General features: G+C 33.5%; 2 protein-coding genes across 2 annotated transcripts; one reads left to right on the forward strand and one right to left on the reverse strand.

Annotated features, from left to right (window-relative positions):
- The first annotated feature begins 2,521 nt into the window (after positions 1-2,521).
- Positions 2,522-5,467, forward strand: LOC104089499 (uncharacterized). Its single transcript, XM_009594413.4, has 3 exons — positions 2,522-3,339; positions 3,880-4,277; positions 4,797-5,467. Exons 1-3 carry the CDS (start codon positions 2,973-2,975, stop codon positions 5,190-5,192), a joined length of 1,161 nt encoding a protein of 386 aa, XP_009592708.1. The 5' UTR covers positions 2,522-2,972; the 3' UTR covers positions 5,193-5,467.
- Positions 5,468-7,583: 2,116 nt separating this feature from the next.
- On the reverse strand, positions 7,584-14,907 carry LOC104089498 (magnesium transporter MRS2-5). Its single transcript, XM_009594412.4, has 7 exons — positions 14,771-14,907; positions 12,023-12,645; positions 10,017-10,087; positions 9,385-9,513; positions 8,965-9,306; positions 7,976-8,023; positions 7,584-7,866 (listed from the first exon to the last, which is right to left on the reverse strand). Exons 2-7 carry the CDS (start codon positions 12,456-12,458, stop codon positions 7,636-7,638), a joined length of 1,257 nt encoding a protein of 418 aa, XP_009592707.1. The 5' UTR covers positions 12,459-12,645; positions 14,771-14,907; the 3' UTR covers positions 7,584-7,635.
- Positions 14,908-16,504: the final 1,597 nt, after the last annotated feature.

Here is a 16,504-nt window from a genome sequence, read left to right on the forward strand (position 1 = left end):
CGTATTACTAAATATGTTTACTCTTTTTCCTTCACTAGGATTTTTTCCACTGGATTTTTCCTAGTAAGGTTTTAACGAGGTACAATACCTTTTAATGAACATCCAAGGGGGAGTATTATAAAAATAATTATATTGTGGATGTTCATTTATTACTCCGCTATAGATAATCTTCCTGAAGAAGATTATCCATTTAGTACTCTGTTGAAGTTTATCTACAAGCAGCTGATGCAGGCAGGTCGCAAGCAGCTCAATGAAATAATTTGCAGCAGGTTCTTATTAAACATGCAGGTTGCAAACAGCTCATGCAGACATCTTACAAGCAGCTAAAGAAAAGCCTTGCAGCTGCTTCCTGAAAAGCCTCGTAGCTGCTTCCTTTCTTCTATAAATAGAGGAGTTTTCAGTTCATTATGTACAGAAGTTTGAAGTTTGAATAATATATCAGTTTCTCTCTATACTTGTCTTTACTTTACAGTCTTTATTTTATAACAGTATGGTCCTTTATGTATTTCTATCAAAAAAGTTGAATAGTACTTCTAATAAAGTTACTTTTTCCATTAACTCAGGCACACAAATATGAAGAAGGAGATGAAATACGAAGCGCAAAGTAATAACCTATCAGCAAACGAGCAGAGATGGAGACGACAAGACAAGATAAATAGCAGAAAAGGAAACCCAAGCAAAACAGAGCATGTTTCAGAATTTATTCGACGATCACAGCTAAACAGTTCAATAAACTGTCAAATATAACCTTAAAATTAAAAATCAAATATGCAAAAAAACAAGGGCATCGAATTTATCTAAGCTGAAGAGATAATGTTTAACCCTAAAAATATATTGTAGATCCCCGTAAGAACGCATGTATTGTCGAGCTAGAAAAACAGCTCAAAGCGCCAAAAGCAAGAGCAGGTTAATGTTACACGTCAGAGAAGATGAAGAGCCGCGAGCGCGAACCGAATGGAATAGAAAAAAATTAGGCGTACATTGCTCTTGTTGAAAAGACCGAAGTAGCCCTGAACGACCAAGACCTCCTTATTCTCGCTTCTAAATAGGAGTAAAAAAAATGAAAAATGTTTAAAGAATTAACTCACTTAGGAGCCCACTTAATCTCTTAAATAAAAATAGCCGGTGGATGTATAATATATATATATATATATATATATATATATATATATATATATATATATATATATATATATATATATATATATATATATATATTTCGTAAATAATATGTATATAACCGTATATAATCTATGTATATCGACTAAAAAAAATAATGAATCTGGCCGACTATTTTTGTAACAATCCCATCATTTGTTTTGAAAAACTTATGGAAAAATGTTTTCCAACTAAATACTACTCCTATTAGAAAGAAGCTTTTTTATTTTTGCAAAGCTGAAAAGCACCTCAAAAATAATTTTTCAGTGTGCTAAAAAATCTGAAAGAAAAAGGTTTCAGAAATAATGTTTGGAAAAAAAAAGAAATTCACCTGTTTCTTGAAACAAACGCAATCTAGAGTGGGATCCAATCTCAAACCAGGTAATTAAATTCTAGTTGTGTTGCCGAATTTTTAGCCAAATGCTGGCTCACAATTTTTCTGGCGCCAGCTATTTTGGTAGCTATAATAACAATTAAATTTAAAAATTCGTCGAAAAAAATAATATACAAATTAAAATTATCTCAAAAGATACGTGAATCATTTAGGGCCTCACTTCTTTTTTCTTTTTTTTTTTTTGAGAAAAAGAAAATGTTTGGACTTCATTGTAGTGGGTTGGAAAAGTCCACTTATTAGTCTTTCTTTTTTTTATTAATACTAATATTTATTCAAATTTATTTCTTTGGCTCCAGCTTTCACTTTCAAGAACAAGCTACGTGGTCATGGTGACTAAACTATGATAACCATACATAATTCCACCTATTTTTTTCCTTCTATTTTTCGTAAAAAATGACTGGCAATTGCTTTTAGGAATAAATGGTTCTGTATAGAGTGTTTTTTTGAACTACTCTAATATTGTTAAGAGTTTAAGTTCTATATATTAATAGTGTGATAAATATTTATATAATCTGGTCATTTATAATAAAATTGTAATAAATATCTATTTTAAAGATAAATTTGTAAATTGATAAAAATGATAACTAATTTGCATATAGGTGAGAGTTTTTTATACTATCCGTATTTATAACTTAAATTATGTTGTTATTTTGCCTCCAAAGACAAGGCAACCCGGTGTATGACGCATTCCCGCGTTCATTCAGGATTCGCGGAAGGGGCGATACTCCAAAGGGGTGTGATGTAAGCAGCCTAATTAGTGGCCGATTGCACGGCTTGTGAAAAATCATTTTTTCTTTTTCTTAATAAGCCATAAAGTTTATTAATCTAATAGATCTAACTCTATGTCGTCATCTATGGAATTATGCTATGTTCTTTGTGGATTTTCAGAAGGGACAATGTTACTATCATAGTTTCCACGTCTTCCTTATCTTTGAATAAGTAATTAATTACTAGATTTTCATTTTCCAGTTCATACTTTCTCCATTTCTTTCTTTTCTTTTTTTCCTAGTCCAACTTGTTTTTTAGATCATCTATAATCCAATAAATTTTAGCAGAAACTCTCTCCTCTTTAATCAATATTATGTTCTCAACTTAGAGTCTATACTCCATATTCATGTTTTTTCTTCTAACGGTGATGTTCATGATCTGTGCAACCTCCGACTATCTCACGGTATACCTGTTACCTCCTACATGTAATAGCCAAATCTACCCTTCGATGGGAAAAAATCTCTGAAATACTACAACAACTACTACGCTTCAATCACAAGTAAATTGGGATCGATTGAGTGAATCCTCATTGCTCACGCCGCTTCATTTAAGCTCATCTTAGTAATCTTGACATAGTAGAAAGTAAAGATCATTTTTTTTTCTTTGTAAGGAAATAAGGTGTAGTTTTTCTTGTGCATGAAGATTCAAGAATATGGAGTTTTGGGTTGTTGTAGCAGCTGCAGGTGCTGGTTATGTAGCACAGTATTTGCAAAGTTCATCAGACAATAAGGACAACTTACTAGAGCAAAAGCAATTCCCTAAAATCTCAACACATGAACAATCAGATAACAAGAATTTGATGTACCAAGTGCGTGAAATGTTTTGTCCATTTCGAAGATTAGCTCGAAAAAGAGCTAAAAACGAAGTTTCTGACGAAGGGGTTTTCGGATTCAGACATCTTAATCTTGATTCATCAGCAAATTTTGAATTTGCGGTCGAATGCAAACCAGAAGATTATACTGGAAGAGAGCATACAATTACCAGGAACAAAGTTTCTAGTAGACCATTCAATTCAACAGGTTCTTTCAGCTTCAATTATTATACCAAAATTTATTTGGATTTAACTTTTATATATACTGATTATATAAAAAAAAATTACGCTATCAATATATTTTAACTTATTGTAGCATGTAACCTACCTTACATTCCAAGTTGCTGATCTCACTTTTTTATGGATGGTTACGTATAATAATCATATAAGGTGACATGTTAGTGCGAAAGTTCTTTTACATTATCGGTGTATATAAGTTAAACTCAACTATCTTAGTTGATCTCACATCTTATTGTTTCATTCACTTTCTTGAGAAATAAGTTTCTACTTAAGGAATCTCTTGAATTTTATGCAAATTCATCCATTTTCACTTCCTTGAGCCGAGGGTCTATCGGAAACAACCTCTCTACCTTCACAAGGCAGGGGTAAGGTCTGCGTACACATTACCCTCCCCAGACTCCACCTGTGAAATTACACTGGGTTTGTTGTTGTTGTTTCTATTTTCTATGCATATAAAGTAACTTAGTAATGCTTTATTTATGTTTCTACTTTGACATGATTCAAGCAGGGCTACCAAATGGAATGGCTGTATTGTATATGGGAATCATTACTGGTATGATGTCTGCTATTATTGCAAATAGGAGAGAGATAGAAAAGGTGAATGAAAAGTTAAAGTGGATCAAGAATTTAGTTGAAGAGTTACAAGAGAAGCTCACTGTGAAAGAAGTTGCTAATGATGGTAATGAAAAGCCAAATCTATATAGTCTCTCTGTGTCAGATGTTGAGACAGTGTCATCTTCTTCTGAAGTTCAAGTTAATGAAACAACAAGACAAACTAGTGAAAACACAAATCATGTGGTAGCAGAGAATCACGAATCGATGAGTGAAATTGAGGCAGAGCTTGAAGCTGAATTGGAAAGGTTGGAAATGAGCATGAAGTTTGAAAGTATATCTGATTTTGTTGAGGTAAGCCTGTATTTAGCTACACTTTTACTGAGGCGAGCTTAAATGGAACGACATAGACAGTTAGGATTCATATAGTCGATCCCAACTTGCTTGAGATTATTGTAAGCCCTGCATTTATATAGCTGTTCTCGTCCTACACGGTGGACTTCAGGAATTTGGCTTCATTATCATAATCAAACTTGTAACTCCACCTTTGTGCAAAGTATAGTCGGTTCTAGTCCCCGAAAAAGGACATTTGTAGAAGGTTAACAGACAACATAAAAGTAACTTAATTATGACAAATCCTCAAAGAGCGACAAATATAAAGGATTCATATAGCTGACGTCTTCTAGTCTGGGATTGAGGTGTAGTTGATTGATTGATTGAATCCTACTCAAACTATGCTGGTTTGGTGTCTATGTCAACAATACTTGGAGATCTACTGCTGTTTAACTTATTATCACAAAACTTTAATCTCTTTACTCTTCCTTCTTTGTCTAGTTAGAGTAGTGTTCTGATTTATGCGTTTCAATTGTGCAGCTAGATTCAGAAGATGAAGTAGATGTGGCTCAAGGAGAGTTCAAACTAGATTACCTCAATGTGCAGTGTTCTGATTCATCAGGCTCAGAATGGGATACTAGTGCAACTAGGATTTATCATTCTAAACCTGCCAATTATCCTATTTCCCCGAGGGAACTAAGCTTGCGCCTACACGAGGTAATAGAATCCAGGCTAGAAGCTCAAATCAAGGACCTTGAAACAGCTCTTTACAACAGCCAAATCAGAGCTTGTTCATTGGAAGCACAACATATTCTATCTCAAATGGACTATGCATCGAGTGAATCGGAGTCTTCTGCATATTCACAAAGTCCATATTATTATCATGAGGCCAATGAAACTACTTTTGAAATTGATATAAAAAATGGTTCCTTTTGATGTAGAATTGATTGATAGACCAGATGTGGAGGGGAAATGATCTTATTGATATTATGTTAAGCAAGGAGAATGTGAAATGGACAACAAAATGAGGATATACTTGACATATTTTTGAGAACTTGATCAATTGTTGTCTTCCATTATTTTTGATGTTATATCTGTATCTTCTTATACTCTCTTCAGTATAGAGACAAAATGTGCAGTGTACATACAAAGATTGAGGAAATATGTATAGAGCAATAAACATATTGGGAAGAGTGTGTTAATTCATTTTACTTGAGATGTTCAAGAAGAAGAATTCCCCACCCAACCCTTTTGTTAGTTATTAAAAAGGAAAAGATTAGCTTTTTGCATTACTAATCCCTTGTTTGGTCCGTATATTTTTTCAACATATGTATAAGTATTAGTTATATATCTTGTTTATTAATACGTAGCAAGCCATAGTACTAGCAATGCAAGGTTTTTAATACTTGCATAAACATGGTTAAAGACATAATTGCTCCTCAAATTTCTCAAAACCTATTCCAAATACTTTCCGCCATATTTTGCAGCCAGTCCAAAATCAGCGATTCAGAGTATCCCAACTATTTTTGAATGATATCAAAGTGTTCGGCGAAGTTCAATTTAGTAAACTATTTTTAGCATGAGTACTGTGCTTAATTCCTTTCTTCTATTGAATCCTATAGTGAAATACTTTTATCGGAAAAAGGACCAAAACTATCCCTGAACTATTGATTTAGGGCTAAAAATATGCTTCGTCCATCTATCGGTCTAAAAATTCATCCCCCGTCTATTTTTTGGCCCATTTTTACCCCTATGACTAATGGTCAACATTAAATTAATAAAAAAGTATATATAAATACCACGTGATATTTTCTCACTGGCCCAATTTAAAATCCTGACCCAAATTAAATAAACCCATCCAAATGTTAAGGTTTTTGGACTCATACCCAAAGCTAAACCCTATAAACTTCACCCATTGCTATCATTTGGTATCAAGAGTCTAGGTTAAAAGAATTATTCCTATAATTTATTTAGTTTTAGCCTGAGATAATTACAACAAAAGAAAGAAAAAAAAAATCCAAAAAGATACTTCACTTTTCTCGTTTATCACTGTTGGAAAAAACTTCTAAAACACATTTGCTAAAAGGATTTTTCAAGTTTGATGGAAAATTACTTATAGAAAGTGAATTTAACTGGTTCCAACCTTATTTGTTGCTTGAGAAATATTGAAGTAATTTTTTTTTCCGAGCGGCTCAGTTGACTTGAAAAAATAATTTTTTTGGTTAATCACTGTGAAATTCGAAGTTCAGTTCCTGAGCAGATTCGAGGATTGTGTTAGTAGTTTGAAGTTAAGAATCAAGTTGTTAAACTGATTCTAATTCTTAGTTGCCGCTGAGATTCGAAAATTGAAAAAGAACTTTGAATCCACTATTATTGATATTTTCAAGCTCACACTTGGTTTGCGATTTCAAGTTCATTTGGCGACTTGATGCGTAAAACTGATTTGATTTTGTTATTGAGCTGGGAATCAAGTTACTTGTTGATCTGAAAACTTGAGTTTGGGAAGAAGAATTCATTGCTGAAATTATAAAAGCTTGGTTCAAAAAACAATTAAATATTTTTTTTTAAAAAAGAATTAGATTTGGGTTGGATATGGGTCCGAAAATCTCTACATATGGGTGGATTTTTTAACTGGGGTCAGGGTTTTAAATTCGACCAATGAGAAAATGCCACTTGGTATTTATATAAAACTTTTTTATTTAGTGTTGACCGTAGTCATATGCATTTTTAGATTGATGGGTGGACGAAGGGTGTTTTTAGTCAATAGTTCAAGGGTAGTTTTGACCATTTTCCATACTTTTAGTTATTGATATATTATCATGTGGGAACGTATATATTTTTGGCTTATTTATTTGCTTTGTTTTGATTAATGCAAATATGATCTGCTAGTTGCAATTTGATTCTGTGCTAATAGGCAGAAAGAGATTAGCTACTAGTTACATGTACAAAAATTACTACTACTAGTAGCAATTTGATTGGGGAAAACAAAAAAAAAAGTTTTTTTTAAAAAGTGGAACATGAAATTAGTTATATAACTGAATGAGTAACTGTTGAAATAAAAATAATGTATAAAGTTAAAGAATGTGAAGAGTATTTTTGTAAACAAGCCATCTTTTTAGAAATTATGCAATGCTTTAATATACCAAAACAAACAGTGAATAAGAAATAATCTCCGCATAACTAATCACAGCATTACTAATACACCCTATTCAACATTACTAATTCGCCGCTTTTTTCCCAATCAAATGCAGAAAAGGGCAATAATAGCTCAAATAAAAGCTAATGAAAATTTAATGCATAAAGGGCATCCCAAGCAAGATGAGAAAATGAAGAATCAAATGATCGCATGGCAATTTCCACACTAAATGTTACGATTTGTTTACAGTGGAAAGAGTTTCTTATGCTTAAAGTAAATCAAGAAAGCAATGTACAAGACCAAACAAAAGATTCCAGTGATGATAAGAACCCAGTTAAACCCATCTGGATCGTTAAAAACTGTGGTTTTCAAGTTCATTCCGAATATTCCAGTCACCATAGCAAATATAGCAGCCACAAATGTTGCAGCTGTTAGAAGCAACTCAAATTGTATTAGCTGATTCTGGACAGTCCCCTGTTACAGAATAAAAACTGGAGTGAGTTTCATGAGTTTTATAAGCATGTGCGCGGCACACAGCCACACACACAATATATATATATATATATATGCTTGTTAGTCTTACCAGTTTTATATTGATCAGATCCTCTGTATCGTCGATATATTCTTTAAGCTGCAACACCGGAGACAATGGAAGTGAGAAATACAAACTCCTTGGTTGTAACGCCGAATCAATAATTAGGGGGTCATGCATTAGTCATTGCTCATCAATCCAAATGAACCCCCCCCCCCCCAAAGTTAAAGAAATGAGTTGAGTTATTGGTTGTGTTGATCAGACTCTCCGAAAATATGGTCGGGTGTGTGTTTGATCCTCCAAAAGTAGGGTATTTTTTGAAGATACGACACGGGTGCGGTAGCATTTTGGAGAGTCCGCGCAACATAGGTTATTTGGGAAAGATCTCGGCCTATGCAATTTTTGACTCTATTGAAGATCTCTCATGTCATGTGTTCGGTTGAGACTAAGATAAGTAGTTTGACTGAACCCGGTGTAGTCCGCAGTATATTCTCCCAGAATTATTAACATAAAAAGCTAATAACTAGGGGTAGACTAAGTACCTAAACAACTTACATCCTAAAGAAAAAAGAGAAAGAAAGTGAATGAGTCGCCCACGGTTGGGAAGAAATGTAGGGGTCAAACAGTAATATAAGGTCTATCGGAAACATCCTCTCTATATTCGCAAGGTAGGATAAGGCAGCGTATACACTACCCTCCCTGGACCCCACTTGTGGGATTACATTGGGTTTGTTGTTAGTTGTAAATAGTAATATAAGGTCTACTTAGTCTACCCACTAATATATTAATCAGGTGCTAGATTATTCCCATAATTCTCCCCTTATCCATAAACCAGAACCTGAGGCTATATATTAGGAAATAAAATTTAAGATTGTTGATTTTTTTTTTGTTGGTAAGAATGGTAATTTATCTCTAAAAGCATCTCTTGAATCTATCAGGAACTGTTTAGTTTATTCTAATTTAATTAATGTTGCACTATAAATATAAGATTTTGTGGACAATATTCAAGAAGAAAAGCTAGTAACATAAGAATCTCTTACTGATAACAACTTGTTGAGAGTGCTGTCGATGACAACAAAATATGCTTCAAGCAACATTTCAAGTTGGTCAATATTTTCTTGACCATTAGATGAAGCTGAAAAGCTTCCGTGTTTGCTTGAGCTCACATTACTGAATGCTCGTTGCAACTTCTGCACCCCCGTAGTTGATGATAAAGGTGAGACCGGAGCAGATCTTGCTGCTCCTCTATTTTTGCCAAATATATCTGGTTGATCATATAAATCATTATTAAGAAAATCCTCTTTCCTTTGTTTCTTCTCTGTTAAGTACATCTCAGCCATGTCACCGTCATCATCCATTAGATGTTCTATTTCATCACAGACCTGAACATTTATTTAAAAAGTTTTTAAAGCAGCCTAAGAAGTTACCAAGCGTTGTCAGACTGTGTACTACAATCATACCTTTTGGACTCGCTGAGTCAAGGCAAGCAGCTGACCTTTCAATCTACGGACTCGTTCCAGATTTAGAGTGTTAATAGATGACGCTAGTTCATCAAGCACTGGATATATTTCCAATTCTAATTCTTTCACCTGTTAAAGTAAGAACGACATGAAAAAATAAATTTTGATTCAGAACATATGTTTAATTGAGAAATTACTTTAATTTGTTTGAGGTACTGGATACAGAGAAAAGAAAACCATGTCAAAGTGCATGCTCTTATATTTTTCGGCCCAACACCTCACATTATGGTAGTAATAAAACTGAGTAATAAACAACATGGAGGGGATTTTCTAACATCCAAAAGCAATTGACGAGAAGCATTTTGAAATCCATTTTTTTGATCGGTATCTTGAATCCATTTTTAGTAACCAACAAAACAATGAAAGCTCTTAACTTAGAATGGGTCAAACTGCAACTAAGCTTTAAGATATTCTATAACTCCTCTTTGCCGTTCTTGATGATCCTTATTGCATTATGCATCAATGGCATATATTAGTGCTAGTGTATTATTGCCTACTATGGACAGAAATATTCTAGTTTATTACAGGGAAAAAAAGTTTTCAATCAGCCACTGAGTGAGTCTGCCGCATACCTGAGCATCAAGAGACAAACAAGTTAGCTCCAAAGCAAGCTCAAGGGCTCTGAATTCGAAAGGAAGACCATCTGAATTGAAACACACCCATTGTGAAAATTTTGAAATATATCAAATTTACCATATATCAAATGACAGATCACATTGGAAATAAATGGATATAGAGGATTCATAGACCAGACGCGAACAAGTTCGGGATGGTGTATTTGTTGTGGTATCAAAAGGCATATGACGTTATGGTAAATAAATGAAAAGGAGAGATAACATTTCAGAATAATGACCGTAATTACATGCATCATTCAAACTACAAAAACAGTCGTGGAATCAGCCAATGATGCAAGCATCAGGTAGGCTGCCTACATCAATGCGGCTCTTCTCCGGACCCTGCGAGAATATGGGATGCTTCGTGCACCAGGCTGCCCTTACTCAAACAACAAAAACACCATCCGTTGCTGAACATGCTCAAGTATCGGACATTTATAATAGAAGGGATAGACTCAATTGCTTCTAATAGCTAGAGATACTCTGTTTTATTGACAAGTGAAGAGCTATAGATAATAAGTACAGAAGTTTGATCAAACTAAAGTCAGATGTAAGCCAAGCTGTCACTCGAAAGCACAAACAATGTGGAACGAAAAACATTTTAAGGCTAATTTTAATTTCTTTCTGCAATAGAGTTGGTCAAAACTCAAAAGTAGCATTTGTGGAAGATCTTAACAAGTGCATGCTACATGGACAAAAGCAGCTGGATAACATGACTGCGATAACAAACTTGGAGTTCAAGAAAGACTATACTCAATACCTTTAATGTTTTATCATTTTTATTTTTTCCTATATTTCCTTTCAAATGAGATCTTTATGCCCATAATGCACAGTTAGTGTCATGGAAATATTGCGGTTACACAAGATAAAATTTCCAGAATAAAAAGTCATTTTCCAATAGTGAGAAAACATGTCCAACTTATAGCATCATGCAGGTTTTCCATTCTTTTACTTTAAATAATTCTCCTTATTTATGCAGACCTACGGACAGCTTCAGATGCTATGAGAAAAAGCCAAAGTAGCCAAGAACTGTTCCAGGACTTCTTGATCTGTGTGGGGTGTGTGTGCGTGTGTGTGTGTATAATATAATATATATATATATATATATATATATATATATATATATATACACACAAACATATTGATAATCGTTGATCAAATACCAGATAAAAATATTAAAAAGAAAAACCAAACAACACGTGGTTTCACTCCCGACATGGAACGTCACAAGCTTACCCCTTATTCAACTTTTCTCATTGAGGGGGAAGACTAATCGATTTCAATAATTCGTCTTGCATTTTTTGTATTAGTGGTACCATATGTCCAATGACTTAGAGTTACATGGATCTGATTCAAACATAAAGAATGACATTTCAATAGCTATGCCTCAATCTCAAACGATTCCAATGTAGGCGCCTTACAAAAATAGGCTCTCTGTATTCCGCTCTTTACTTATAAAATCATACTAATCTAACTCTGAGAGCTACATCTGTGGGATTTGTTAGTCTCTTTTGCCTTTCCAAAAGTGAGACAGGTTTTTCTATGAAAAGAAGTCTTTCACTTCTCCTTTTAACCCTGGAATGCAGAGTCTTATTAAGTGCTAGTATATCCAAGTAGTTTCTGAAGCTGTTAGTTTACTTTCAATATATTAATGGTTACCTCACTTTTCAAGTTGGTCTAATGGGTCTTGAAAAGCAACAATTGACAGTTAAACCAGCATGGAGATATAATAGGGACTTAATGGAGGGGCGGAGTAGTTTTTCCCTGTCAAAATTATGATGCAAGACAATTTAAGATTGTCTAAAGCTATGTAGAGACGAAAGGAAGCAACCTAGCAGTAAGCTGCACAGAATAGAATTCACTGGCTTACAACTCTTCCACAGAAACAAGTACTCACTGGTTTTCATCTCTTTGAGGAAATCTAAGATTTAGTGCAGAAAGACTAAATAGAAATGGGAATTTACCCGGCTGATCTTTATTTGTCTGAAGGCGTTTACACAATTCAGACTCGTATTGCAGTACACAACCATCCAAAGAATTCATCAGTATAACCTCATCAGCAGTGATGACACATCTGATCTGTTCAAGGTTTACCACAATAGCTTGCTCTCGCCCTAATATCGTGGAAGGATAGATAAATTTAGGGTCCAAAAGACGGAGATCCCGAGCTGGCAAAGCACAATGTCTCATAACGGTAGCCTTATCCAATTCCAAAATCTTTGAATTTCCAAGCTCATCAATCTTTATCCACGAGCGACTCCCGTGACCTTGGCCTCTCCTCTTAAGACCAGGAAGACCAGAACCGTGAAAGTTGTTATTTGCCTGTACATCTGTATTAAATCTAGTAGATGTAGATTCTTGAAAATCTGTAAAAACAAATTGTCCATTTTCTTCTGCCATTGGCTTTCACTTTCTGTGAGTTAGTAACAAATCTCAGAAACAAAGATTTCAGCATTGAACAAAGCCACTAATACTCTTACTCCGGCTGCAGCACTGTTACTTTTAGCCGAGTGTTAGTGTAAGCAACAGCAGTAGATCTTCTTATTACAGTTCCTGATACTTTTTTATTTTTCATATCTGCCTGCTCCTGCAAAATAAGTTGTAACAGAACCGGATAAGCAAATAATTGTAACTTATCAAAGAACAAAACAAATAGATGTAATTATCACTAATAGCTTCATCTAGACACCAAACAACATAAGTACATAAGAGCCTCAGAACAAAATTCATAAGCACGTTAATCCTGAATCACACTTCCCAAATGGTTACTAGAAAATGAGACAAACACGTGGTAATTGATCCACTCCTAAACGCCCCCTTGATTTTCGTCCCTCTTTTTTCTCAAACTAATTTTCATCCTTTTACGATCCTCATCAAAATAATTTCCTTAAGTTAAGCATAGGCCAAAATCAGGGACATGCAAATCCTATTTCAACAGCATTTGTCCATTGCATTTGCATTCATGGAGATTAAGAATTAGGAATTAACTAATTGAGTCTGATATCATAGTCTCATAATCTGCAAAATAAGAATGGAGGATATCTAAAGAGGAGATTTTAACTTGAACTTCGTACAAGCTTATCCAAGCATTTATGTATGTTCCTACGCCAAATCCCAATTCCACAATAAGAAGGTGTGTTGCAAGCACAATATGAAATCCACTCTGAAATGCAAGTCCATTTCATGCAACCCCAAATTAAGAGTAGCATGGAAACTCAAATTCCAACATCAAAAAAGATCTTTACACACTCGGAAAAAGGAAGAGATAGAGGATATCCAAATAGGAGGTTATAACTTGCCTTAGTATAAATTATTCAAGCACTTAAGTTCCTGATCCAACCTCAATTCCACGATAAGAAGGTATTACAAGCATCAAACGAATGCAAGTTTGCATGTATATGAAATGTAGAACTATAGATCGAAATAGAGCATTTTTTGGATTCTTTATTTTATTTTTTATTTTTAATAAGTCCAACTTAGAAAGATCGACGTTACTGCTATGGTTTATCTGATACTAAATAAACGAGTATCTCCTCTAGATGGAATAAGGTTCTCTTTCAAAAGTAATTTTGTCCCATCGGCTAGAGCTTGAAAATTTCCTAAAGGCCCAGCAATTCAGGTCATATTTTATGCCACACTTCCTTATGCCTAGTATTTAGGCAAATCTGACTTTCTTCCTGTTAAGAATACAAATCTATCGATACATGTTATGGCATTGAAATCTGGCAATAGTAACATATTCACACTACTCCCCACTCAGTTTTCATGTAACCGAAGATCAAAAACAGCAGGGAAACTCAATTCCAGCGTCAAAAAATAAATTTTCGCAAACTCAACACTATTCCCCAAGAAATCAATAACCATGTTGAAATCCATAAACCAGTCAAGAATTGTTTTTTCAATCTCAAACTATCTGGTACATTTTCATAGTGAATCCTAGCCGCTACCAGCTCAACTAAATATCTATTCAGCAAATAAATAGCAGCTCTTTTTATCAATATGTATGGTCTTGGATCATCAATAAAGATTTATCTTACGACTTCGGATACTTGATCGACCCACTTACTTCTATTATGTCAATATTAATCACTATTGTTGGAATTATGATTCTTATTTATACAACAACACAGTAGTTTTTTACAAGTGGGGTCTGGGGAGGGTAAGTTGTATGCAACGTTACCCCTACTTTGGAGGGCAGAGCACAGAGGTTGTTTTTGATAGACCCTCGGCTAAAGAAAAGATGAAAGAAGCATTGACATGGTTCTTATTTATAGTGATAATTACATGGCTACACTAAAATAGCTATAAAAGAGCAAAAGGTTTGAATCTTGACACCAAAAATTAACAGTACACTGCCCTATTTTCCCAATTTGAACCCCAAAAGATTACCAAATCTTCAACTATATAGAATTGAGCACTATGAAAAATTCAAGCTCAAATAAAGAGAAAAATACACTAAAATAGCTGTGGAGAGAAAAGGAAAAAAGTTTGAATCTTTTTCTCAGTTTTTTGATTAGTAAGCACAAATTTTGAATCTTGACACTCAAAATTCACAGTATACTGAACCACAAAAGATTACAAAATCTTCAACTATAAAGCACTAATCAGTAATCACTACGAAAATTAAAACCCATCAGCATGTCAAATCAAGAAGCTGAATTATATTAATAAAACTCAAAACACAAAAGTGGCAACAAAGAGAAAGCTCATACCTTTTTCAAGAAAAGGTTTTTTGGGCTTAAAGGGTCTGTTACATTCTTGAAGTCAAAGGGAGAAAAGAATACAAAAGGGTGAAATGAATACAAGGAGTGAAAAACAAGTAAATGAGAGCACGTTTTACACACTGAAGGATTTGCGGTGAATAATAAAGTAGTAATAATTGGTGAATGAGGAGTAATGATTTTAGAGGAAAGAAGGGTCCTAGGAATCTGGATGAATCAAACGAGGATCTAAGATCAAGTGGACAACGTAGCTACAATCTAAACCGTTTGTTTTTACAAACCGTGAGGAATTGAATAGAAGAGGAAAGGTAAAATAGGATGGAGCGAAAATGAAGGAAAAGAATGTGAAAATACCTTTTCTAAAATGGGAAAATGACATTCTATAGTCACTTATAATCGAAAATATGAATATTTTTTTGTATATTTATATATATTTTTGCATGTTTTATACAAAAAGTATATAAATTTTATATAATTGGTTATCCGATGTAAATAGTTTCGGCCGTAGGCTAAAAGTGATTTTTGTCTTTTTAAAAGAAGAATTAGCCCAAATAGCCGCCCACCTGATTTCTTAAACTAAAAATAGCTGGCAAATATATAATATATGTATAATTCATAAATAATATATATATAACTATGTATAATCAATAGTAAACATTAAATTCAGCCGGGTATTTGTGTAACAATCCCTTAAAAAATCCCTTGTTTGGTTAAGACTTAGGGGGAGAAGACAATATGGAAGGAAAATTCTTTAGGGGTGAATTTAGTCATTTGGTTCACTTGATAGATATGTCAGGATTATAATATTATACAACGAATATTGTTTATGCAGTGATTAATATTAATAAAATTATTATACATAAATCACTTATTTTGAAATGTGTTGAAATAGTTTAACCCCAGTATTATTAACACATATATTTTAATTTAATATTGTATCCCGCATAAAATATTATATAAGTTCATGCATTACTTAATATGAATATGATTTAATTGCCGGATTTTGTGATTAATTGCTTTAATATCACAGCAAAACGACTCCTAAAAGTTAATTGAATTATTTATTAAAAAGAAAAAGAAAAGTTTGCATAAAAAGAAACTCTTTTCCATCGAAGTCCTACAATTTTGCAGGATGATATTATTTTTTTTCCATTGAAATTGCTACTTTTAAAAAATAAGTGTTCATTTTCTGTCTATTGTTTATTTCTCTTGGCTTCCAAGCAAATGGACAATGGATTAATTGCCTCTTCATTTCTGATACAAATATTATAACTTCTAATTTACTTTTCATAAGTAGGAATCTTGTCACATGTCACTGTATATTCCTTTTAATTCTTTTTATTCTTAAATTCGGATCTGAAATTTAGAGATATTCACATTGCATTGGGAAGCGAGTTTTAAAATAGTAAAATTTGTCCCAACTTACAATATGATACTCCAACTTCTGGCTCTTGTTGTTTGGCAGACTTATAACAATAATATTGAATAAAGTGTATTTATAATGTTATAATTAACTATGTTGAGGTTATTTTTTTTATTGACTGTTTGGTATATGGTATATTAAAATAATATGTATTGTATAATTATTTTAAAAAAAAATTATTTGCTAACAAAAATACCCTCCAAAAAGGATTTGGAAAAGATTTTGAAAGGGCAATTATGTCTTTTAATATGCTTATCTATGTATTAAAAATTATGTTATTCCCAATGTCATGGTTTGCTATG

This window comes from Nicotiana tomentosiformis, chromosome 10, assembly GCF_000390325.3.
Source record: "Nicotiana tomentosiformis chromosome 10, ASM39032v3, whole genome shotgun sequence".
In the NCBI taxonomy this organism is placed as follows: domain Eukaryota; kingdom Viridiplantae; phylum Streptophyta; class Magnoliopsida; order Solanales; family Solanaceae; genus Nicotiana; species Nicotiana tomentosiformis.